Genomic DNA, 23,941 nt, shown 5'->3' on the forward strand with positions numbered 1-23,941 from the left:
AAAACGACAAAAGAAAAAAAAAATTGCAAAAGTTAAGTGCTTTTTGGAAGTGGACCGAGCCACGGCAACCTGCCAGATTTGTTTTCCAGGGATCAAACGGTGCTGAAGAAAAACATCTGACCAAACCACAGCCTACAAGTGAAAATAATTCCAATTCCCCACTTCCTCGCTTCAGCAACTCGAGAGCTGATGGGGGTGATCATCTTACCAACATCAAATTCGATGTCACCTCAGCCCAGGCTCCAGCTTTAGAAAAATAAAACTCTGGTCCTTCCTCTTGCTCGGAGGTTTCAACCACCATCAGCCAAAGCTTGTAAGAAACGTTTTGTGTGAACAACAGAAGTGGCCATTCTGGTCTAAAGGAAATGGTAAAATTAGCAGCAGGAGCAGAAAGAACAAACGCTGGTAAGGTTAGTGGGTTTAGAGAGCTACCAACTTTATGTTAAAAGGAAAATGGAGATAAATCAAGACATCTCCACCTTCCATCCTCTTGGAGCAAAATAAAGGACTGAGCTAGTGGCATTAAAGGAGGGCAGCGAATAACATCGTTCAACTGCAAAAGGTTCTTTATCTCCTCTCTGTAGGAGTCTAAGTACAATTTAAGAGCACCTTGAACAGAACTTTCCTAATCCACGCTGACTTGTGACCACACCACACTCGGGTGTAACACAGCAGTGACACAAAACTAAGCCTGCGCACGTCAAATGGGTCAAAAATTCCTTGCAAACCTTGATGGATCTCCAAAGTAAAACTGGAATCACCAGGAAAGCACATTTCTAGCGAGGCTTCAAAGAGGTTATTTATCTGTTCCAACCTACTTCATCTTACCAAGAGCCAGAAAGCAGCAGATCGGAGGTTTGAAAAGGAACAGCAGGATTTACAACACCTGGGAGAGCAGTAAAGCAATGAAGAACAAGCATGACCACATCACACCACATGTGAGCAAAAACCAGCTGTGCCAGTGAGACCTCTGAGCACTCGGTGTGGGCAACTGGTGACATGGGTTAGGATGAACACGACTAGTACAGAGGTTGTAGGGCCCAACTGCTCCTCCAGCGTTTGTAATCCCGATAAAGACACCAAAAACCCCAAAGAGCCAACACAGTTGGTTAAAGATGAATTAGGGAACATCTTTTATAGCAAGAGATTCAAAGTCATTGCAGGAGTCGTCGATCTGTTTCGTTCTTGGTGACTTGATCCCAGACTAGTGACCTACAAGGTCCACTTAAATTCAGCAATCAAGAGCAGGTCAATCTGACCCACGTATTATGGGAGATCAGAGGCTGAAACAAGAGTTCAGACTACAAAGACGTGGTGGCTTTTTAGGCGTGAGGATAATTAAGCCCTGGCCAAAGGCACCTCACCAGGAGTTCCTACACCCCAGGTGCAGGGCTGGAGATCCAAGGATGTGCTTCAATAAACCCCAAAACGAGAAACTTGGAAGCTCCCTTGCCTGGACTTTATAAGTTGCAAGGAGAAAACCTCATTAAGGTGGCAAGGACAGTGCTGGCTGCACTCAGCATCATGTCCTCTATGTCCAAACGGGATCCTGACCCACCTCATGGAGATGATGTGTTGGGACAACTCTTCCAAGAGGAGCCACAGCAACCACGGTGTCCCAACGGTGACAAAAACCAGACACGTCCCTCACTTGGGAAATTCTGCCTTTGCTGAGCTCACAGTGGGCAGCAAAGAACAGATCCTATAACATACAAAACCTCCTGAAAAGCAGCATCCGATGCTTTGGAGGCCAAGCAAACCAAACTTCACTTGTTTGCTTGCTCTGGTCTACTCTGTCTCTGTCATTTTGGGGAAAAAAAATCTCAGTAATCCACACTATTTACTTCAATATAATGCCCAAAAAGCTGCTGCAAGGGTAAAAGTCAAATCACATCTAGTTCCCAGCTATGCCTGGACTGTAGCTCAGTACAATTATGTCCACAAGTGTTAATGAACTAACACACACAGGCCATTTCCACTACAAGTCAATTACTTTTTTTTTTTTTAATTAAAAGAAAAAAATGATATTTTAATAAATACTGCAGAAACATTAACCAAACATACAAAGTGACTTCAACAATTAAAAAAAAAGTAATGAATGTCCTGTTTTATAACAGTTATAACTTATTTTTTTCCACAATATTTAAATACAGAAAGCACTTACCAGCTATTTTGTAATACTGCCCTAAGCGCACTGTTGCATCAGTCAAAAGCTTATTACGGTGGTAAAAATGTCCTTTTTTTGTGGGAAATAATTGGAATAGCTTTGTTTTCCTTCTCTTACCAGATGAAACAAAGTGCCGGGAACACACAGAACTTGAGTTTTAACTACAGTAACCCCTTTACCTCTGCGCAAGTCAACAGCTTTAACACTTCCAAAATGAAGCGTTACCCTTGGGAACACCACGCTTGCCCTCGACAAGCGACAGCCACGCTGCTTAGAGCCTCCGGGATCCTTCTTTTGAGAGAAACTATGGACTTGAAGTCGGCCAGTAAGCAGTTAAACCCCATTTTAAAGGCAGATTTATTTAACGTAACAATAGTATTCAGTAAGCAAAAAGGAATTTGACTTAGCTGTTTCACCGATGGTTTATGATTGTTGTCTGGATACGTATATATTAGTCTTAAAAGACTAAGGGCAGGATCCAGTTTCCACTGGGGACCCCTTAAGGCGTCACAGTTCTTTAGACCCCACGAGCAAAGTAAGTCTGCAGAAATAAGTCTGCAGCCAGAGACGGCTGCCCCGAAAATAAGAGCATCGCAAAAGATAATTGGGCTCTGCTGGCTCATTTGCAGATTTTTTGGTTGTATTGTTTTGGGTTTTTTTCAAAGATAATTGCAGAGAACCACATCACAGAACAGCACTGCTCCGGAGCATCTATGGGATCCACCCGGATGCCGGGGCTTCCCCAGACGGGCAGTAAGGCTTAACGAATTATCGTGGTTAGAAAATTAAGGATCATTTGTCACCACAGCTCTTAGCACCTTTCACTCAAACCTACAGCGACATACCCAGACAGCACACCAGAACTGGAGATATTTCCCCCCTAAATCACAGTCACCAAGAGGAACGGAAAGTCCGAGTCCCGCGACAGGGCGGGTACTTCGCCCCCACACCCCAGTTTGATCCATTTAATTAAATTTCCACAGCGTGAGAGCACCGATAACACTGGGAAACCTCTCCATTCCCAACGTGCTCAAATGCAGATCGCGCTGCCGTCTCGGGAAGGCAAAACTCCAGACTTCTCCCAGACGGTGTTTCCCTCAAAGGCCTCGGTACACTCTCCATTTTAACGATGAGCTACTAAAAAAATTAGATCATATCCTTTGGAAAACCAACTACAAGGTCACAGGGATAGTTCCTTAATGAGGAGGGCGTATTAATAATGTCTTCTTTAAAATAAAAAAATTAAAGTATTATTTTAATGAAATCAAAGTGGGAGCATCCAGGAGTAGAGCGTTAATAAAAGAAACAAGCACTGTCAATGACATCTCCCTTCTTTGCAGTGTTATTTTCCCATTCACCCTCTCACATTCAAACATTTTCCCTTTTTTCTTTTTTTTTGGCATTTTCTTCCACGTATCATTTCCCAATGCCACCTCGTTTAGAACCATTTCTTCTCGCTGCTCAGTTCCTAAGTAACAGTCTCACACAACAGGCGAAGAGTCTCCGCTAAAGCCCCCATTAAATACCATGTGGCTGTGAACTTCACCGAGCCTTCAACCCCTCCCGGACGCTTCTCTTCCTCCTCCTCCAGGAAATCAGGGTCCTTCACATCACCGTGCAACTCTTTGCTTTGTCCTTTCGCAAGTCCGTCGCCACTGTGGAAAGTTCTGGCCTGCCAGGCATGTGCGAAATCCGCTTTGTCGCCCTCTGCGATTTGTTCCGTTTCACGTTTTTATTTGTTTTGTTCACACACGCCAAGGTGGCAACGTGAAAAATGTCTCTGACGCTGTTTTCTGACTGTAAGGCTGAGCATTCGATATATGTAGCTGCTCCAATCTGTTTGGCCATATTTGCACCCTAAGGGAAAAAAGAGCATGCAATCAATACCAAGTTTCCCCAGCAAACCGCACAATTACTTTTCAGCGCTGTTTTCCATCCACAATGTTTTGTGAACACCAAAGCTAAAGCTCCAGCACGACAGCCAGCAGCTAATTTTGCAAAATAAACAGAGCTTTGGTTCCAAGATGCATCAAACAAGTAACCAAGCTTTATCTCCTGTGCCGATAAATACAATTTGGAAGAGAGAAGATAAGCCCAGTGACCTGCAAACAACTGCAGAAAACCAGAAGAGCATTAGCAGGATGTATTTGGCAATTTCACTGTTACATCTTAACTTGCATTCGGGAATCACGTGCTCACGGGGAAAGGTCTGGACTTGGCAGATTCTGGATTTAAGCCAAAGAGAATTTTCTCCAAAGAGAAAACGGATTCAATTCTGACTGCCTTAGGGGTACCGACTCTGCATGTCCCTGACCTGGAGTGGAGCCTTGTGCCACATCTCTGGGAAAGGAGCAAAGTTCGTAGGGAAATGTGTTGTGGGTTCCTGGGCTGGGGAGAGTTAGATCAACTTGTAGCTAGGGAACGGGAGAAAAAAAAAAAAAAAAAAAAAAAAAGGACATAAGCGGTTACATGAGCCCTTCTTTTGCAATTTTAAATGCATTAAAAGCCAAAGCAGTGACATTTGCGCCAGCAGCACAAGAAAAACAAGAGACTCCAGCAGATGACCATACTCCGGTATCCTACTGTGGATTTTGCTACAGGAAGATGATGCAGCATTGTGTGGAGAAAAAAAAAAAAGAAGTGGAGCTGTTTCAGTGGAATTTTACTTCTGAGGGATGAATCTTTTCAGTAAGTTACAAAATCCAACCGCATCCGTGATGTGTCACTCCTCAGGTAGCCATAAGCCTGAGACAAGTCAGCCCAACCCTCCTCTCTGCTCCGGTGCCGGGTTGATGGCATTTATCTGTTTGAGCCCACATCTTTGTACACGTTGTTTGCACGGCAGTGATGCAGCCATCCTCTTATCAACTGTAAGTGGGAGCGGCTGATAAAGGAGTATTAGCTTGTAGGACAAGCCCTCCCCATGGTTAAACATCTCAGCTCCTACTAACCAAGCCTAGTCCATACCTGAGAGCCTCAGCAATGTTTGCTCAGGTGTAGCTGAGACGGGGTGTCACCATCAACAATTTATCCTCCCACCGCTTCAGAGGAATGGGAAAAACCCTGCTGAGGTCTTTGATCCCATGTCGAGTCAGCAAGGCAAGGGAATTTAACAAGAAGTTGTGTATTTTGACCCCAGAGGACCCTTCATGCCACTGCTGGGCTTTGGTAACCACAAGAGATACAACCATCGCTCGGCTCTCAGCTTTTGTGTACAGAGAGTAGAGGAAATTGAAAGTTTTTTTCAAGTATGGGCTTCCCTGTAACATGTACGATCTTCCCTTTGGCTGCCAAGTAATAAATTCTGGCTTAGCTCTTTGTCTTCAGCTGAGTCCTGTTCCTAAGGGCTGAGCTGTAACACCAGAGATGTCAAACTTCAACACCAAAGGACAAACTCACCTGTCAGCAGGTTTTTAATCACCATGGAAAAGGGTCAGACGTGGTAATTTTATTGAAGTACGGTACAAAATGTAATATACGAACTTACATAATAGAGGCAGACAGTATCTCCTTTTAAATTTAATATTCAAAGAAAAATAGCAGAGAAAATTACAGCTCAGGCTGAACAACATGAATATATACACGGGCAACAGTGGTAGTTGTAATCAAGGTGACATCATCGGCAACAAGCAGGATTTAAGGACACTTCTGAATTGCCTTACACTAAAAAAACTGGCATTTTGTTTCATATCAAATTACCTGAGATGGAGGGACATTTACCAAGTGAAGTGTAAGAAAAATGCCATAACCAGCATAAGCCATCACAGCACAACACCCCATGCTATATTTTAATCAAGACACTCGGTTTACGGTATCTCTGCACTTTCAAATTTAACCATGCTGTAGGAGGCTGCGTTATTAGCCACCACATATTAGGAGCTGTTGGTCTGCAAAACCCCAGGTTGTGCATAAAACATCAAAAAACTGATAGCACAGGATATATCATTGGTTGGAGTTACTCCTGGAGGTTCCATTCTCACTCCTACACCCCCAGGGTGTATCTGAAGCCACCACTGTGATTCAGCTGCCATGCACACGTGTGAGTAATAAGGGGAAGTTTATTACCTTTGAGCCCAGCTTTCCCCTCTTCTCTACCTCCTGCTCTCCCAGGACTTGAGTCCTTTCCCTTTCACCTCAGTTTCTCCATCCTCTGAGCAACCTGAGCTGGTGCAGATGTCCCTGCTCAAGGCAGGGGTGGCACTGGATGAGTTTTGAAGGTCCCTTCAACCCAAACTGTTCTATGATTCGATGCCTGGCTCCAAACTTCTCACTCATCAGCAAAGAACCACTGCCAAGAACTGAGGTGCTTTCTGAATTTGCTGCCACCTTCAGAGGGGGTTACAGGACGTTTTCACATATGATGTTTTCAGGAAACAGGATTTTTGTTAAGGGGTCAGATTATATGCAATGCTTGTCATGATGCTAAAGTCAAACGTGCGAGATTCAAATCTTAAGATTGAAGGCAACAATTTTACACATTTATCAGTAAATAAATGGGACATGTCACTTCTCAGTTAACTGTTTTGGCCTCTGCAGGCCCAGAAAAGCAGTAAGTTTATTTTCGATTCACTTAAAAAGGCTCTTTGCAACTGATAAGGCTATAAGCTTATGTTGCTTAAAGCATGTGTTGTGGGGCTGCATGATTTTCTGCTGCACCCAGCCTGTGAGCAGGCTTTGCCTTTACTCAAAATAGCTTTCAAATTCACCTCCATCTACTACCAGAGTATGCACACATCTGCCTTCCAGGATGCATCCATGGCAACAGGGGGCAGAAATTATTCATAAATACGTCTACGGTGATAGACAGAGTCTTATCTTCCACCCCGAGTACAAAAAAGGACGTGGCACATACCTGATCATAGGACACGGGGGTCTGCCGGTGGTTGGAAAGTTCCACTAGCGTGCTCACGTCTGTGCGCAGATCCGACTTGCAGCCAACCAAAAGCATCTTGGTGTTCGGACAAAACTCCTGGATTTCACCTTTCCACTGTAAAATTTTAGGTCGTTATTATACTCGAGTATTTGCATGTTTAAATCCAAAGCAGCAATGGATATAAGATGAAGTTTAGTAAGTCATGACATTTTACGTGCAAATATTCTTATGTAATAGTTGTATCTACCTTCAAGCTAATTTCTAAAGGCATTAGTCCCAGCAGAATCTGGTCAAGGGTGAAATCTTACAATCTCATACACTCAATAATTCCACTGACTTGCTAATCAAGAGGGACTGAACAGTTTACCTACACAAGTAAATGTTTGCAGACCTGTTGTTCCTTACAAGTGGTGAACACCCAGCCAAAGGCGTTTGCAGACAGGAACCAGTGAAACCTGGTGTCACCACATTCAATGGTTCCTCAAGATGGAGATACAGAGGCAGGTCTTTATGACTACAAAATAAATGTTCCTATATATTGGCTCATGGCAACATCCTCACACTTAAAACTAGACAAATCTGTCAAGGGTGCAGCTATTTTGAACCAGTAATAAGTCCTTCAAACAGAATTTGTGATAAAATCCTTGGTTTTCTTCTGCTTTTACATGGTTATTTTGAGAACACAAGCCAAAAATTTCGCAGCATAATCTAGACAGGTCATACAAACCCTAAAACCTAAGGATATCATTTGGGTTTAAAGGCATATCAGAAAAAAATCTCTTAGAGAATTAAGCAACAGTATAGTAACCAACATTATCAAGTACAGAATACAAAAAGGCAGTTCTAGGTGCTTGTTGGCACAGCTGGTTGCTGAGAAAATAGTCTTAAGTATTTTCTGTAGACTATTCAGAGCATTGTATGCCACTTTATTCCCAGTGACACAAGAAATCATTGGCCCCAGCTACAGGGAAAAAAAAAAACCACAAAAACCCCCAAAAAACAACAACAACAAAAGGAACTTCAGGTCATTAAACCTTAAAGACAACTCTGCAAAGTTTGAGCCATGCCCAGTGACCGAGGAGAGGATCAGGACCAGTTCGCAAACACAAGAGCTGGATCATCAAAATTCAATGTTTTAACTCAGGGAGGGTCTGGCACTGAATCTCAGATCACTGAGCTGCTGAAAAACACGAAGTTTGGTGCAGGATTGCATTTCTATGCCACTGCTAGGTCTGCTGGTGCTTTCCAGAGGCATTTGTCACTGGCTCCTTCTAACTTCAGGCTGAGGAATTACGTAAAGCCCTGACAAAAATCCAAACACTTGGCAGGCACGTTTTAACCGTCCTTGCAACATGGCAAAGTTTCTCAATCCTGTCTGTTGGATGAATATAACGCGAGAGACAATTTCTTGCTGCACCCAGCCCTGCACCTCGCACCACCCTGAACAATTTGCTGCTGTCTAAGGGCTGAGGAATGAGAATCTACTTCACCCCAAAGCATCCATTAGGGATGAGGTTTTGTTTTCAATTAACACTCATCCCTTTCAAACAAATGATCTCAAATTCTAACAGTACGGAGCGTGGTCTGGTCATCTTTCCATTAAAAGAAACAAACTGAGTTTCCAATGTAGGAAGCAGCACCACTCTTCAGAGATTTACAGACGAGCTACTCAAACAGTTCTGCACTCCAATGTTTCTCCAACACTTGCCTTTTTTAGCACGCTGTCAAGAGTTTCTGGCCGACTGATGTCAAAGCAAATCAGGACAGCATCAGAATCTGGATAGGAGAGCGGGCGGACGTTGTCATAATACGGAGACCCTGCAGGAAAAAGAGACAACATTTCTATTAGTTTATATTTCCACTTTCTACAGTAATTCAAAATTATTCAGAAAGTTTAGAAAGGTTTTCGGTGAAGCTCTTTAACAGCATCCAGCTACCACCTTTTCTTCAACAGCGCTGCATTCCCAAAACACTTATTGTAGATGCTCATGTTCCCACTTTCCTTTTATTTCTCACCTACAAAAGCAACAGCTTTCCCAAGTAATTAAGAGTGATGGCACCCCAGTGATCCATCTCCCACTGAAGGCTCGCGATCCCCCTAATAACAAGGAAAGGGAAATTGGGGTCAGCCCAAGTTTAAGACTCAGCATTAACCTGCAGGGATTTGACCTGGAGAACAAAACCTGAACCTCCAAAAGGCTTCTTCAAAGCAGATTGGTCACAGTTGCGCTTTCACGGAGAAATTCAGAAAGTTTTGAAATAAACCGGTTTTGATTCTAGCATTTCATTTCAAACAAATAGCATCTTTAGTTGTCATGGGATTGGCAATTTTTAGAAGAAACTCTTGCTTTGCATTAAAGCGTTTGTTTTAGTTCTCTGGCAGAAAAGAACCCCAGTCCTGTAGGCAGGCAGCGAGTTATCTGTCACAAAAAGCCTCACCCATCTGTCACCCAATATATGCTTGCAATAAACATTTACGTTTAGCCCATAAAACAATTTCTTATCAGTGAGATCAAAGCTAATCTAGTTATCTGATGGAACATAAACAGGGCCAGTATTGCACATTGTGCATGTTTTACTTCCAGAGCTGCTAAGAGAAATGCTTTAAGAATTTGTTTCTTTAAGAATTGCCATGATGTGCAGAGTTACAAATACACCTCCAGAGTCTGAAATCTGATTTTTATCATCTGGTCAATCTAAGAACATGTTTGGGGAAAAGAATTCTTATTTTCTAGGAAGCTCCACTCAGCCACCATTCAGCTTGGCCTTAACTCTGCTGAAGCTTCACTTACTGAGGACGATTCACTTCTGATTTAAAAGCATACTTAAGGGATAAGGGCTTGGGCTTTAAAATGCATGCCTGCAACTTAAGAATGCGTTTTCTTAGTCATACATTCTTATTTCTGTATTTTTCTCTCACAAACCTAAAATACAGCACAGAACACACACAACAAGAATACAGCTTTCAAGAGTTTCGGGGTCATCAGCTAATTATATCACCAATTTTCCAGCTATCTAGAACTAATTGGCTGTAAAGTCTCAGAAGCCGAGGAGACTATTAACTGGATTAGAGAGAAATTCCTCAAGTTTTTAGCTGACAGGCAGCTCACGTTGTTGCACAAAGCAGAGCGAGGACCGGTGTGAACGTATCGCAGATGACTTCACTTGGACAGCTTACACGGGAAGGAAGGAGTCAAGAATCCCAGGAATGTTGTTTTTGAAATGAAGAGTAACACATGGGGAATGAAGCATTACCAAACTAGGTAGCAGAAGGTAATTTGTTGAACAAGACTGTTTTATTCAAATGCTCGTCTTCATCAATGATGTCAATCTAACGGAGAGGCAGCTGTCAAAAACTGCTCTTCAAAAAACAGTGAGCTGTCTTCAGCGGTAAATGACATTTTAGAAAGAAATCTAAGCAAGCTGAGCTGACCGGTAGCTAACTATTAATTTGAGCTCAGCTCTGCTTGCAGTGACTTATCAAATAAGCATTTTCCACTACTAATTATTCCCCAGCTAGCTCCAGCACTGCTATTATAATGCCTCCATCCTGGAGCCCCAGGGCCAAATTATTTACCCTGGAACCTTGAGGCCAAACTATTTACCCCGGAGACAAATTATTTACCCTGGAGCCCCGGGGCCAAATTATTTACCCTGGAGCCCCGGGGCCAAATTATTTACCCTGGAGCCCCGGGGCCAAACTATTTACCCCGGAGTCAAATTATTTACCCCGGAGTCCCAGGGCCAAATTATTTACCCTGGAACCTTGAGGCCAAATTATTTATCCTGGAGCCCCAGGGCCAAACTATTTACCCCAGAGCCAAACTATTTGCTCCAGACAGACGAATTTCAGAGCGATGTGCTGTTAACTACCCATCGGCACCGCTCTGCAGCGTTAAACTGGTGGAAGCACAGCCTGCTGCCCAGTCCCAGTCTGCATACTGGTGAGAGCCACTGCTGGGCCAGCACATCTCCCTGCCCAGCTCCGGCAAGTAAGGGCAAGACCAAAGATCATTAACGCTTGGCCAAATGGTTGCTGGCTAGAAAGGAGTCTCAAAAAGAAAAAAAAGCCTCACCCAGAAACTAATTCCTCAGACACATACCTATCTCCTCACTCACCACTCTTCAGGGATACAACACACCATATATGTCCATCAGCACATATTGATGTATACATCCCGTCGCCACCTCCAGCACTGAGACTCCTTTCTACTGTGTCAGCTGTAGCTGGGCTCGTTCTCAGGGCTTTTTTCTTTTTAGGTTTTCCTTTTGAACCTCTCGTGTTAAAGATGCCGAGTTATAAGTGTGATTTTACAGGCAGCACTTCTGCTTGGAGGAATATTTGACACCTTTTCTTTGAGGTTTAGTTATGCGGCAGAACAAACGGGAACCATTTAAACTGCAGTATCGACAAAGGAAATTTCCTGGTCTCACTCAGCAGCAATAACTGAACCTTCATTACTGTGCAAATAAAGAGGGGCTACGGCTGCGGGAGCCTATTCAATCGGGCATTTCATCGTTTCGCCCAGAGAAACCCTCAGCAGGCAGGAATCTCAGGAATGAGGCTCAAGTCTGAACAGACAACTTGAGCACAGCCCAGCCAGGCTGCTCGCTCTTTTTTTTTTTTTCCAAGCAAGTCTGCAGATTTGAAGCCATGCCAACCCTAGAAAACAGGAGGAGAATGTAGAGCTACAGCTATGGTATCCGTGGGGGGGGAAAAAAAACCAGCCTATTTGTGTTTGTGATTCTGTGCCTACAAATTAAATATTTTTGTCAAGGACAACATGGATTTTTCAATTTTACCAAGGAATTGCTGTAGTTCCTCCCACTTTTTGGTGGAAGTACATTCCAGCTGTAACCCCCCCTTTTAAATCTGTTTGGTGGCTTAAATTATTTAAGACAAAATAATCTAAACATTATCATAGAATCAGAGAATCATTTTGGTTGGAAGAGACCCTCCAGATCAGAGTCCAACCATAACCTGACTCCAGCACTAAAACCATGGCCCTGAGAACCTCATTTATGCACCTTTTAACCCCCTCCAGGGATGGTGACTCCATCACTGCCCTGAACAGCCTGTTCCAATGCCCAACAGCCTCTCTGTGACGAATTTTTTCCTAATATCCGATCTGAACCTTCCCTGGCGCAACTTGAGTTGATCTACTTCTAAAACTTTCTGTTTCATGCAAAGTACAACATAAAATAAAACCTCTCCCCAGGAATATTGTTAGCTTTGGTCTACAGAAGATACCAAGCTTAGGCTTAAATGTTGCTATCTTAATAAATAACAGAATTACACCATTAGAAGTTAAAGCACACTTAATCTTTTGGTGGCTTAGTAGAATCACGGGATGGTTTGGGTTGGAGGGCCCTCCCCAGCTCCCCCCTGCCATGAGCAGGGACATCTGCACCAGCTCAGGTTGCTCAGAGCCCCGTCCAGCCTGGCCTGGGGTGTCTCCAGGGATGCTTCAGCCACCACCTCTCTGGCCAACCTGGGCCAGGCTCTCACCACCCTCAGAGGAAAAAACTTCTCCATGTCCAGCCTGAATCTCCCCTCTTTTAGTTTCAAACCATCGCCCCTTGTCCTATGCAACAGGCCCTGCTCAAAAGTCAGTCCCCACCTTTCTCACAGGCCCCTTTTAAGTACAGAAAGGCCACAATAAGGTCAACAAGTTAATACTATAAAATGCCAGATCAGGGCAAGCTGATGTCCTATTTGTCTGCAAGACCCAAAGCCACCACCACCAGTTGAAACCAGTAGGTTCGGCCCCATGTCCCACCAGCAGAGCTGAACCTGGGCAGCTCCTGCTCGGCCTCCGCTCGCCCGCAGGCCCGGAGGGAATCGGTGCTCAGTTACAGGCAAGATTTTACTATTTCCACACCGCCAAGCAGCCATCAGGAATTAGTCTTTGTAGCCTTTTGGACTCCAGTCAACTGAAAGAATGAGAGATGAACAGCAGCATTCTCGCCCCCAAAGCCTTGGGCTCGCTAATTATCGGCTACAGAAGACACATCAAATACTGCAGCGGCTGCTCCACGTCGGTGATTCACTGCCCATGGCTTCCCAAAGCCACCTTGGCTGTTTCGGAGAAAACGCAGCTGATTTTGTACACTGAATATCCCAGAACAATCTCCAAGCACATGAATATCACAATATTCGGAGTATTTTGTGTGCTTACATTTCCGTATTTCAAACAGAAAACAGGACTTGGGTAGGTGACTTGGCATTCTCAGTTATCAATTCTAATTTTTTCCCTCTGTAGGGGGAAAAAACCCCAAACCTATAAAGATTAGTTGCTATTACACTGTAATGAAAGAAAAAAAAACAACACAACACATGGCTCAATGCAGCCAACTTGCAAGTGAGCTGGAAGACAGAAATTTGACATTTCCTTTACAAAGCTTACTGCCAGAGAGGTCAGGAAAACAGTAACTTGAAATCCTGTATGTTTCAGATAACTTCTGAAATATTGCAGCAAAAAGCTTTAAAATCAATATTCTGTTTCTATAAGGGCACTGAATGCATTGAGCGTATTCATATCACAGTAAAGCTAACCTGATGTAAAGCTCCGAGGCCCTTCTGGATTTAATTATATGCTAATGCTTGGCAGTGCATAAGTATTTCTGGCCCTGTTGAGAATTATTTTATGGGAATATCCAGTACAGTTTCCACAGTTCAACCAATAAAAAAACTAAAATATGTTTTATGTCTAATTAATAGTATGCGATTTCTGTGCCACAGCTGCTGTTGTACTAGCAAGAAATAGAAGTATCAAAGTAGTCACTTTTCATGGAAGAAGCTAAAACCTTGGTAAATGCAAGTTAAAACTATGCCTATGGTAGAAAAGGTGTCTGATACACAAGTATTCTCCACCGTGTCCACGAGACGACATACAAGATGAAGCTTGAGCCTGAAAAAAACTTTTTAAAATACTCTACCTAGCAAAATAAGCGCACAGCTCCCAAACAGCTCAAGACTGCCATGCTATGTTACCACAGAGTAGAATAATTTATGGTGTAGTTAGATTGCAACCAGACATTCCTGCTTTGAAAGAAGGGTTGGTAGTCCAAAAACCAATTGAAATTCAACTTGGCGAGTGCTTTCCTTAATGCTGTGGCTAATTTAAATCCTTATGATGACTTGCAGAACAAGACAGTACCAGAAAATATTTGAATAATGAATCTTTTCATTCCACTCTTACTTGTAAGAGAGTTTTGTCCCATGTTCCTATTGACATATCCAAGATATAACAACATCTTCCCCAAAAATTTACAGCTAGCTTTAAAATGTTCTAGCAATTGCATGACTCTCTACATTTTTTACTTAAGAGTCCTCTAGTAAAAAGCACATTATTATTATATAAAGGATTCTAAACCAAAACCATGACAGCAGGGCCTGCTCCCACCCTCACACAAGACTGTTTTAACCAATGCTTACAGCTTTTCTTATTTTCTCAATGAGAAAAAAAATGGTCAAAGGTGACAGGACCTTCCTTCCAAAGGATTCAATGCAAAAATGACATTTACTGAAACTCAAGTCAGGGACTATTTTCTAAGGCAGCCTGTTGCATGCTCCCAGTTAGAAAATAGTTAAAGATAGACATTAAATAATGATCAAGTCATCTTGAAAGTATTTGCAGTACATTGCAATCAAATTCAGCTAAATAGCTTCCTTCCCTCTTCCCCCAATAGATGTTGAAGTACTTCAAATTGCTCGAGCCATTAACCTCCCCCGTGTTGCAATAGACATTATCTTCCATTAGTATTCTGAAGTTAATCAGTCATATTTTTAAGTTAACTAGATCTAGTCCTGCTTTAAAAATATCATTAAGATATTTATTCTAATTCAGCAGAGGACTAAGACAAAGACTTGTCAAACATAAATTACCAAGAATTCAAGACAATGCTAAACCACTATCTTATCTTCTGATGTCCCTTATCCGGTGATGTGATTTTGCAAGGGGTTAATGGGTTTGGGCAGTGTTTCTTCTTGAGAAGGGCTGTTTACGGAGAGACAATTCTGCATCCACAGACTCCCGCAACCAGAGCTCAGCAATACTTAATAAAACCAACCATGGGATCTTTCCAACATTTCCTCTTCAGTTTCAGATTGCAGACCAATAAGCCACTTGATCTTAAAACTTCTGAGTCAGTCAAATTTTCTATTAGTTCCAGGACAGGCCTGAAAGGACGACATCCACACGCAAAGGCTGGCAGGTGTTTCTTCCACTGCTTTTATCTTCTGAAGCGCTACAGAATATTTCATTACATGGGTGTCTCCAGCCTTTGACATCTAGATTCCAAACCTACCCACGTCAAACAGCTTAACCTGCGAGCATGTTGTATTTTAATAGCTAAAGTTTTCCCAAATAATTTCACTATTAATTTTTAATAAGCCCTTACTCCACAGAGTTCGTTACAGTCAGCTTAGTAATCAGGATGAAAGCTCAAACCAGACACACTCTGGAAGTCTGCAAGTCTTACTTGGCATGAGATGAAGAAAAAAAATCAGTTCAGAGCTAGGCTGATACTGGTTGTGGGTAGGAGACTGCCTTTTCCCAGTAATCATGTTGCAAGAATTTGGAATCATTTCCTCAACAGCAAGAGGAAAGCCAACTCACCGCCTAAACTCCTTTTTTTAAAAAGGAATTAACATTTTAGTTTCTGGTAAAAGCACTGCTTTCGTATTTAGAAGGAACTGCTGGCTCCAAATTCGACATTAACAAGCTATCTACACAATCTGCTTGAAAGAGAGAGGGCTTGCACACTCTGGCAATTTCTTCCAGCTTTTTTCCCAATTGCTTCTGCAGAGTTTATGTTGATCCACACCTGCGTTAATGGTTCACGGTGTCATCCACCCCTGATCACCGCTCAGTTATTGCACTGAGGGGGCAAGTTCAAGGGTAAAGCCTCACTACCTTGGCAGCAAACTTAGTCCAGTTCCTAACAACAGCAGGGTCTAGAGGAGCTCCTGGCCTAAGATGAGATCTAAGACAGCCAAGCACCAAGAAGCCCGACCTTTGAGGCACGTGAGCCAGGGTTTTTGACAAAGGCACAACTGGAAGAGTGATGAGGATTCTCAGCACTGCCCATGGTATCTAAGAAAGGACAGTTCCCTCTGCACCCTCAGAGGGCCAGAGATGCCTACACCTCCCTAGGCTTTCCTGGCTTTAAAGACTTCTCAAAACCAAGGGAAAAAGTACTGCATTTTATAAAAAAACAAAGCCAAAATAGGCATTAAGGACATTTTTACACTGAGGGTGGTGAGAGCCTGGCCCAGGTTGGCCAGAGAGGTGGTGGCTGAACCATCCCTGGAGACATCCCAGGCCAGGCTGGACGGGGCTCTGAGCAACCTGAGCTGGTGCAGATGTCCCTGCTCATGGCAGGGGGGCACTGGGGAGGGCCCTTCCAACCCAAACTCTTCTATCAGGCTACGAGGAACTCAAATTGAGCTGATCTAATTTACCACTATCACATACAAACACGTCTTCACTCTCCTGCTGGGCACAGCAGGGGTCCCCAGCAGCAGAGGTGACCCTGGATCTCCTCGGAAAAGCTCTTCCCATCACCGGGCAGGTGAGCACCCACAGCCCTGCCCCGCCTTCCCCCGCAAATGCTGACAAATCGCTTCGTGGAGGTTTGTCCGCACCCTTTTCCCTCCCCAAAAGTCAAGTATATCGCTCGAGCAGATCTCAGGTTAAAATAAATAAATAAATAAATAAATAAAAACCTAAATAAATAATAGAAAACCAAACGCAGAGGCAGCCGCTCGTCTCGCCCATCTACCGCTCGCATCGGGAGCCGGGCAGCCCCACCAAGACGCTCCGCCGAGCGCCGGGGCTGCCGCTCCGCCGCGACCCGCCCGGGGCAGCGCTCACCCGCGACCCGCCCGGGGCAGCGCTCACCCGAGGTGTCCCAGAGGCTGAGCTCGATGCGCTGCGTGTCGATCTCGAAGCTGGCCGTGTAGTTCTCGAAGACGGTGGGGACGTAGCTCTGCCGGGAGAAGAGCGCACGGTCAGACCGAGCCCAGCGCCGCCCGGCCCCGGTCCCAGCCCCGGTCCTACTCCCGATGCCGGTCCCAGCTCACCTCGGGGAAGCAGTCCTTGGCGAAGACGTGGAGCAGCGCGGTCTTCCCGCACTGGCTGTCCCCCACCACCACGATCTTGCACTTGACGTTCTGGTTGGGATCCATCACCGCCGCCTTGTTCGATAACTTCTGGCTGGCTCTTCTTTCCTTCATTGATCTCGGCTGTAGTCCCTCGGGCCGGTCACAACAAAAGGAAGAAAAAAAAAAAAAAAAAAAAAAAAAAAGCACACCGCACTCGGCTCCCTCAAAAAAAAATTCGAGAATAAAAAATAAAAATAATTAAAAAAAAAAAAAAAAACAAAAAAAAAAACCAAAAAAAACCACCCCAAGTGGCAGCGGCACGGGACACCCTCCCGCTCCGCCGGTCCCGCGCAGACTGCTTTGTCCCCGCGCCGCCGCTCTTATTTATAGTCTCGCATCCGCCAATCACCGCCCGCCGAAGCCGCGGGGCCCGCCCCCTCGCCGCGTGCTGCCGGCGCGCCGCCGCGGAGCAGCGCGCCCCCTAGGGGAGCTGCGCGACTCCGCAGCCCCGAGCGGAGGCGGCTCTTTGCGGGGGGGGGAGTCCCGGTGCCACCGCCCGCCCCGCCGGGAGCCCCTCGGACCGGCCTCCCCACGGCCCTGTCGCCTTCACCGGGCTCCGGCCCGTCCGGCCTGAACAAGTGTGATGGGAGCGGCTGAGGGAGCCGGGGGTTCAGCTGGAGAACAGGAGCTGAGGGGAGACCTTCTGATCTCTGACCTGCCTGAAAGGAGCTTGGAGCCAGGGGGGGTCGGGCTCTGCTCCCCAGGAACAAGCGCCAGGAGCAGAGGAAACGGCCTCAGGTTGCGCCAGGGGAGGTTGGGGTTGGATGTGGGGAACAATTTCTTCCCCAAAGGGCTGTGGGGCATTGGAACAGGCTGCCCAGGGCAGTGCTGGAGTCACCATCCCTGGAGGGGTTGGACAGACGGACATGAGGTTCTCAGGACACGGGGCAGTGCCAGGGGTGGGGGAATGTCTGGGCTTGATGATCTTAAAGGTCTTTTCCAACCAAGGTGATTCTGTGACTCTAACAGCACCACAGAACCGGCTCAGCTGGGTGGTCATAGCGACTGTGGGGAAAAGGGTTTTTCACTCAAAACCTGATCACAAGGAGTGTGGCACGATCTCAGAAAACATCCCCGCCATTAACGCGCTCCTTTTTTTTTAGCTTCCCGGACACAAAATCAAGCCAAACCGGGTAACAGCTTACATTCACCAGAGTCCCGAACGCTGCTCTGACTGAAACAGCGACTCTACGACAGTGCGGGGTGAATCTTTCCTGAAGCGACAGCCCCGAACAAGGGGCGGTTTGTGAGCAGTTTGTAGCAGGTTTTTCCGTCAAGTGCTCCTCTCCTTGTCCATATGGCTCGGTGTGGCGGACAGACAAACGCCCTCGAAGGGGCTGCCGGCCGGCGGGAGGGCTGGAGCGGAGCCCCCCCTCCCCTCCTTGCTCACGCCTCATATACCCGCGTCGCCCAGCGCAGCCGAAAACAGGTGGACTTTGTGAAGATGGGATCTCGGCCTTATCTCTTCAGTGAGTCATCCAGTTCTGCGCTGAAACGGGAGCGATTAATAATATTTTACAACATCTTGGAACGGAAAAGCGCTGCTATCTCGTGCGTGTTTGACCATAGGGAGATACTCCGGTGATGCAGACAAGAGAATCCCAAGCATGACGTTTCAAGATTCGGGGCTGATATTTTTGATGTTATTCCAATGTGTCACATCTTCAGCTGGTCCAATTACTCAGCTCTAATGAATTTTCCAAAGAATTTAAGCCTTGGTTGCTGCTTGGAAATCATGAGCAAAACACTAAAATTTGCAGTCTGTGTGTTATTTTTAAGGCCTTGCTGAAAAGTTGGAGCAGACGGCTTTCCATCTCTTTTTTTTTTTAATTAAAATATAGTCTCGGCTACTTTGCAGTCTCCACCATCCATACTGCCCACCAACACGGCTTCAGGTCTTTGGACGTGTGGTGGAATGGGAGAACAGTGAACAAGCAGTGAAGAAACATTGCTCACAGCAAGTTGGATTTCTCTCTTCAGCTGTGTATAGTTGAACAGCAGATAAGTCTGAAAAAACACCAGTTGCATAAACGCTCTTATGTCTTCTCCAGAGTGCAGAAAATCCTGTTTCTTCATTCCACTCCACACAGAAACACGTGGCAGCCTCACGGGCAGATGCAGGTGGGACAAAGCTCTGGAGGTTCCAGCTCTCTGTTCTTTGTGAGTCCAACATACCGACTGAGACGTATCTGTGGAATATAAGGAGAGAAGAAAATGAGGCTGAAAGAGCTTCTTTGTTAATCCTGAATGAGAGCTGGGGATGAACATCTGCTCCCTATCAGTTCATCGCTCACCTCCGTACAGATGGACACAAGATGCACCAAAGCCGGCGCTGATGCCACCCGTTCCGTGGTGGTGACTTGGCTTGGCCGGGACCGAGGGTGCCCGGAGAAGGAATTGTTGCTCCCAGGCACTGCTCAGCAGGGCTGGGGGAGCCGTGTCCCTCGCACAGCTCACAGGAAAATTCACCTGCACCCAGCTATGTTAGGAATGTGGAAACTTCAACGCGCACAGAAACACTTACTCATCCTGACCACATCGGCACACTTCCCCGTGAAGTCACGTTTACCTGCTTTGTTTGCTCTTCTGGTCCGGCGGCTGCCAGCTGAACCCTGGGGATTTCGGGGTGCCCTGCGGACCTTTGGGCACTTGTGACAATCTATAAGCTACAAGACACCCCCCCACCGCTCCGAAACCGCCTGCTTGTTGTCATTCCTCAGGGAAGCTGTTCCAGATATGTTAATCCCCATAAAACTATTATTCATGTCATACTCTCAAGTTTAATGCCTTTTCCCATATCTTGATAACGAGGGGGATAATGCGGTGGGGGTTAACATTTCCATCGGTGTTTTTCACACGCAGTCTGGGTTTTGATTTATAAGGCAGAGTTTCTGGCTTTGCTTAGTTCAAATCCCCCGTTTTTCTGCAGGCTTGATTCCCTTCTAGACTTTCACAGCTTCTCCACTTTCCATCCAAAAAAGCATTATGCGTATATTAATAACATATACAACCTAGTATTATCTGTGGTAATGACTGCTGATCTCGTATAAGATTTTATGGGAATATCAAAATACGGTTTTCTCCTCTCACAAGTAATCTGCCTGAACACTTTCTATAACTATAATAAACCAGTCGAGAACAAGTGCTTTTAGCATCAGAATGACTGCTTGATGATTTAAATCTCAAATTGCCATCAGAGTATCTCTCCCTGCAATGCCAACTACCAAAGCGTGTGTGGAAAGTATTAAACAATATACATAAAACATGAACCTCACACACCCCACCCCCTCCTCCTCTCTGCGAGTGTGTGCGTAGCTAAATGAGATGTACATTAAAAGAACATTATTAAGGTTTAAGGTCAAACACTTGTGTTCTAGGAAATGCGTGTTTCCTGTGTGTCGGAAACGTGGGCTCCCTCGTGAGTATGCGGTGATAGTCATTAATTTCACGATCACGTATTATTTTTCCCCAAGAACCTATTCAGCCCACAGAGCGATACTGTCACCTTAACGAGCAGCTATTCAGAAACATCTGTATTTCTCGCGGGCCAGCCTGTAATCCGCGCCTCGTTTAGGGACGCTATTCAAAACCATCTTCCCCACACATACCCATTTGTTATCGCTTTCCTCTTCTATGGGACTGAGCAATGTCAGCTTTGAGTTCTTAACAGATGAAAAGATATCATTTCTCGCCGTACGAGACGACATGATCTGAGGAGGCCTGTGTGACAGACGAGAACTAGCAGTAAGGTCGTAAGTACCCGCTAATTCTGGTTGAGCGTTGGTTCCTTCCAAATATTTAACGTTCTGCAGCACCGCAGATGTTTGAAACTGAAATCCTGCTGCTTCCGTGTACGGCCGAGAGGCGTCCGGACTTAAAATCAGAAAGCGCTGCCCCACATTGTGTGCGTAGGGAATAAAAAATCTCCTTTAATGAAAAATAGGGTTCAAGCAGCTCGACTGCCAGGCCACTCAGACCACAGCCGAGGGACCAGAGCTTTGGCTGCTGAAACCAAAACAGAATTTTCTTCTGTTCCAGTGAAGGTTTCAAATTGAAAAGGGTGAGGGCGAGTGTGTCCTGTTTCATTATGTCGATATAATAACACGTGGGAACAATGGCAATTGTGAAGATAAATGCTAATTACTTCTGAAGCCAAAACAAAATGAAACTTGATGCTCTTATAATCTGTATTTCAGCATTGAGAAGCCTGGCCATAACTAGTCTACTGAGAAAAAAAATACGTAAAATCGTAAAATTAGTTCAAGACATAAGTGACTCTCCCTCACCTGACTGACAGGTCGTTAAGTGCTAAGACTTGGGTGAGAAATAAAGCTCAGCTCTGCCAAGCTTCAGGAGATGAGGGCAATCCTTTGACAAAATTATAGGCACTCTAAAACTATTTTTAAATCCCTTAATAATTTAGGGAGAATTTTAAGACAGAGGAAAAGATACTTTAAAATAGTGGCCGTAGTGTAATTATCCACATGCAAATGGGAATCGTGTACCTCGCGCAAACCTGGTGCCTTAGCTGGCAGCTAAGGAGGCTATGCAGAAACCATCAATATTATGTGGCTTATTCACACATGTATCTTAATTCTGGGGATAGAAAAGCTTAATAGTTTAAGAATAGGAAAATGTGTCTTTTAGGACACAGACAAACTCTATTTGAGGCCAATTTTTGCGAGGAGAAGGAGTTGAGGTTCATGTACACAGCTTATGGCCGCTAGACCTTCTTATCCCACCAGCTGGGGTATTGCTTCAAATCAAAACTTCCCTGAAATAGAATTTATTCCTCTTGGATAAATACATCCAAACCAGGAAAACTCCTGGATAAACACAGTAAAGGTATCTCATGCAAATCCGCCGTCCGCCGCTTTGCTGTTCCATTATGTATGATTTGTTAGCGCTCGCAATGAGAACAAATTGCACGTCGGGGCTGTTCTGCCGTCCGTGAAATCACGTGCAGCTCAAGGACGTTTGCTGCCGTGGGATGGTACCGGCAACATGCGAGACGCCAAAAACCAGTGTTCGGAGCCCACAGCTTTACTTCAATATTTTGGGTCAATTCCTAATGCTGCTGCACATTCTTCACGCACACAAAATCCAGACAAACATCTTATGAAGTTCATCTATCCACAGACATCAAAGAATACAAGTCCTTAATCTGGATGACAATATAGGATTGAATTTCAACCAAAAAAAAAAGAGAGGAAGAATTATTTTGAGATTATTTTTTTTTTCCAAAGCCCCATCCAAATTTGGAGAAATGTGCAGAGTTGTGTTAAATGGATGTGGATCGGAACTCAGATCTGAACCGGGCTGATCTGAAGATCCATTGAAATTTGTGGAGAAAAATCCTATTGAATTAACTGTGCTTTGGCTCAGGGTGAAACGGTTTCCAGCTGTTGTTTGAGAATACCCTGCAGACAAAAAGATTTCATTCTCAGTTCCTGGAGGTTAATTATGGAAATTTGTTATAGAGGATCAGCAGTTGCTGGGGAGACACTAAAACTATTTGGTATGAAATTTTAGCCTAGAGCTGAATAAAAATTTCCTGAGAAGATGGTTTTCCATCAGAAATATTGATATGCTGAAGGCAAGATGTTTTGCAGAACTTCTTCGATTTCAGCGAAATTTGGTATTAGAAAGTTTCCGATATGGAATTGCATTGTTCTGTTTTAACCTTTTTTAACGAGACATTCAGTGGTTTTCTTATAATATATATTTCTGGAAATATATAAGAAATAGGTAAACGTTTTGACTTGAGTCACAGGATGGATTTAATTTTGCAGGGAATTTTAAAATCTTAATCTAGTTTCGAGGCGGAAAAAGCCAGTGAACGTGTGTAATCCCTAATTCTCAGCCAGCGGGTGCCGGGGGCAGAGCGAGGGGGGTTCGGGCTGCATGTCCTCACCCATTCCTGCCAACGCTGCACTTCACGGGGCTTCCCTGAAGGCAAAGCCGCTTTAAATTATTGCTGAAGAGCAGAAAGAATTCAGCAAATAATACATGCTTTTTTTTTTTTCCTTTGACTGCAGAACCACCAAAGCTGTTTAATTGTCCCAAGGAAGTTAAAACTGTTTCTTCTCTCTTGAAGCTGCTGCCGGCTGGAGCCGCATTCCCCATCCCTTCATACCACACCAAGCCTCAAATATTCGGTAAACCAAAGCTTTTCTGGCTGTGCAGACATACTTGCAATTCTTGCCCATGTGGATGAGTAACAGCAGCGGCCGGGGCAGCAGCACAGACCCTCGGAAACATAGCAAGCATTTTTTCGCTGCCATTTGAAACTCTTAATACGCTTCGGCATCGATTTTTATTGTTATTTTCTGGCCCGTAGGCATGCCCTTTCCCACCGTAAAGACACGAGGCCAAGTTCTGCGCTGAATTTCTCCACTTCTAAGGCTTGAGAAGCTGGTAGCTACAGCCTCGTGGGTGAGCGATACCAGGCTGTGGTTAATCTGGCTCCAATCTGCAGAAAAAACCTTAGGAATTTTTTGAGGGGAAAGCAGCAGGGTTCAGCAGAATGGCCATGGGCACCCATGCAGGCAGTTCTCTGCTAAAAGCAGCGGTGAGCAGCGTGATTTACAGAGGTACGCAGGGATTCGGGAGATGCTGGGGCATCCGTGGGAACTGGGTATCGAAATTTCTGGGTATCGAAAATCTAAAATAATAGTAAATGCTCAACCTTATTAAACTTCTTCCCAGCCGATTGCTGGAATAACAAAACCTG

At 44.8% G+C, this 23,941-nt stretch overlaps 1 protein-coding gene across 1 annotated transcript; it reads right to left on the bottom strand.

Moving 5' to 3' along the window:
- Window positions 1–2,088: 2,088 nt before the first annotated feature.
- Window positions 2,089–17,296, bottom strand: RND3 (Rho family GTPase 3). The gene is made up of 5 exons (XM_065637620.1): window positions 17,128–17,296; window positions 16,946–17,033; window positions 8,749–8,858; window positions 7,020–7,154; window positions 2,089–4,024 (listed from the first exon to the last, which is right to left on the bottom strand). The coding sequence occupies exons 1-5, from the start codon at window positions 17,278–17,280 to the stop codon at window positions 3,773–3,775; spliced, it is 738 nt and encodes a 245-aa protein (XP_065493692.1). The 5' UTR covers window positions 17,281–17,296; the 3' UTR covers window positions 2,089–3,772.
- Between the last annotated feature and the right edge of the window lie 6,645 nt (window positions 17,297–23,941).

This window comes from Caloenas nicobarica, chromosome 6, assembly GCF_036013445.1.
Source record: "Caloenas nicobarica isolate bCalNic1 chromosome 6, bCalNic1.hap1, whole genome shotgun sequence".
Taxonomy (NCBI): Eukaryota; Metazoa; Chordata; class Aves; order Columbiformes; family Columbidae; genus Caloenas; species Caloenas nicobarica.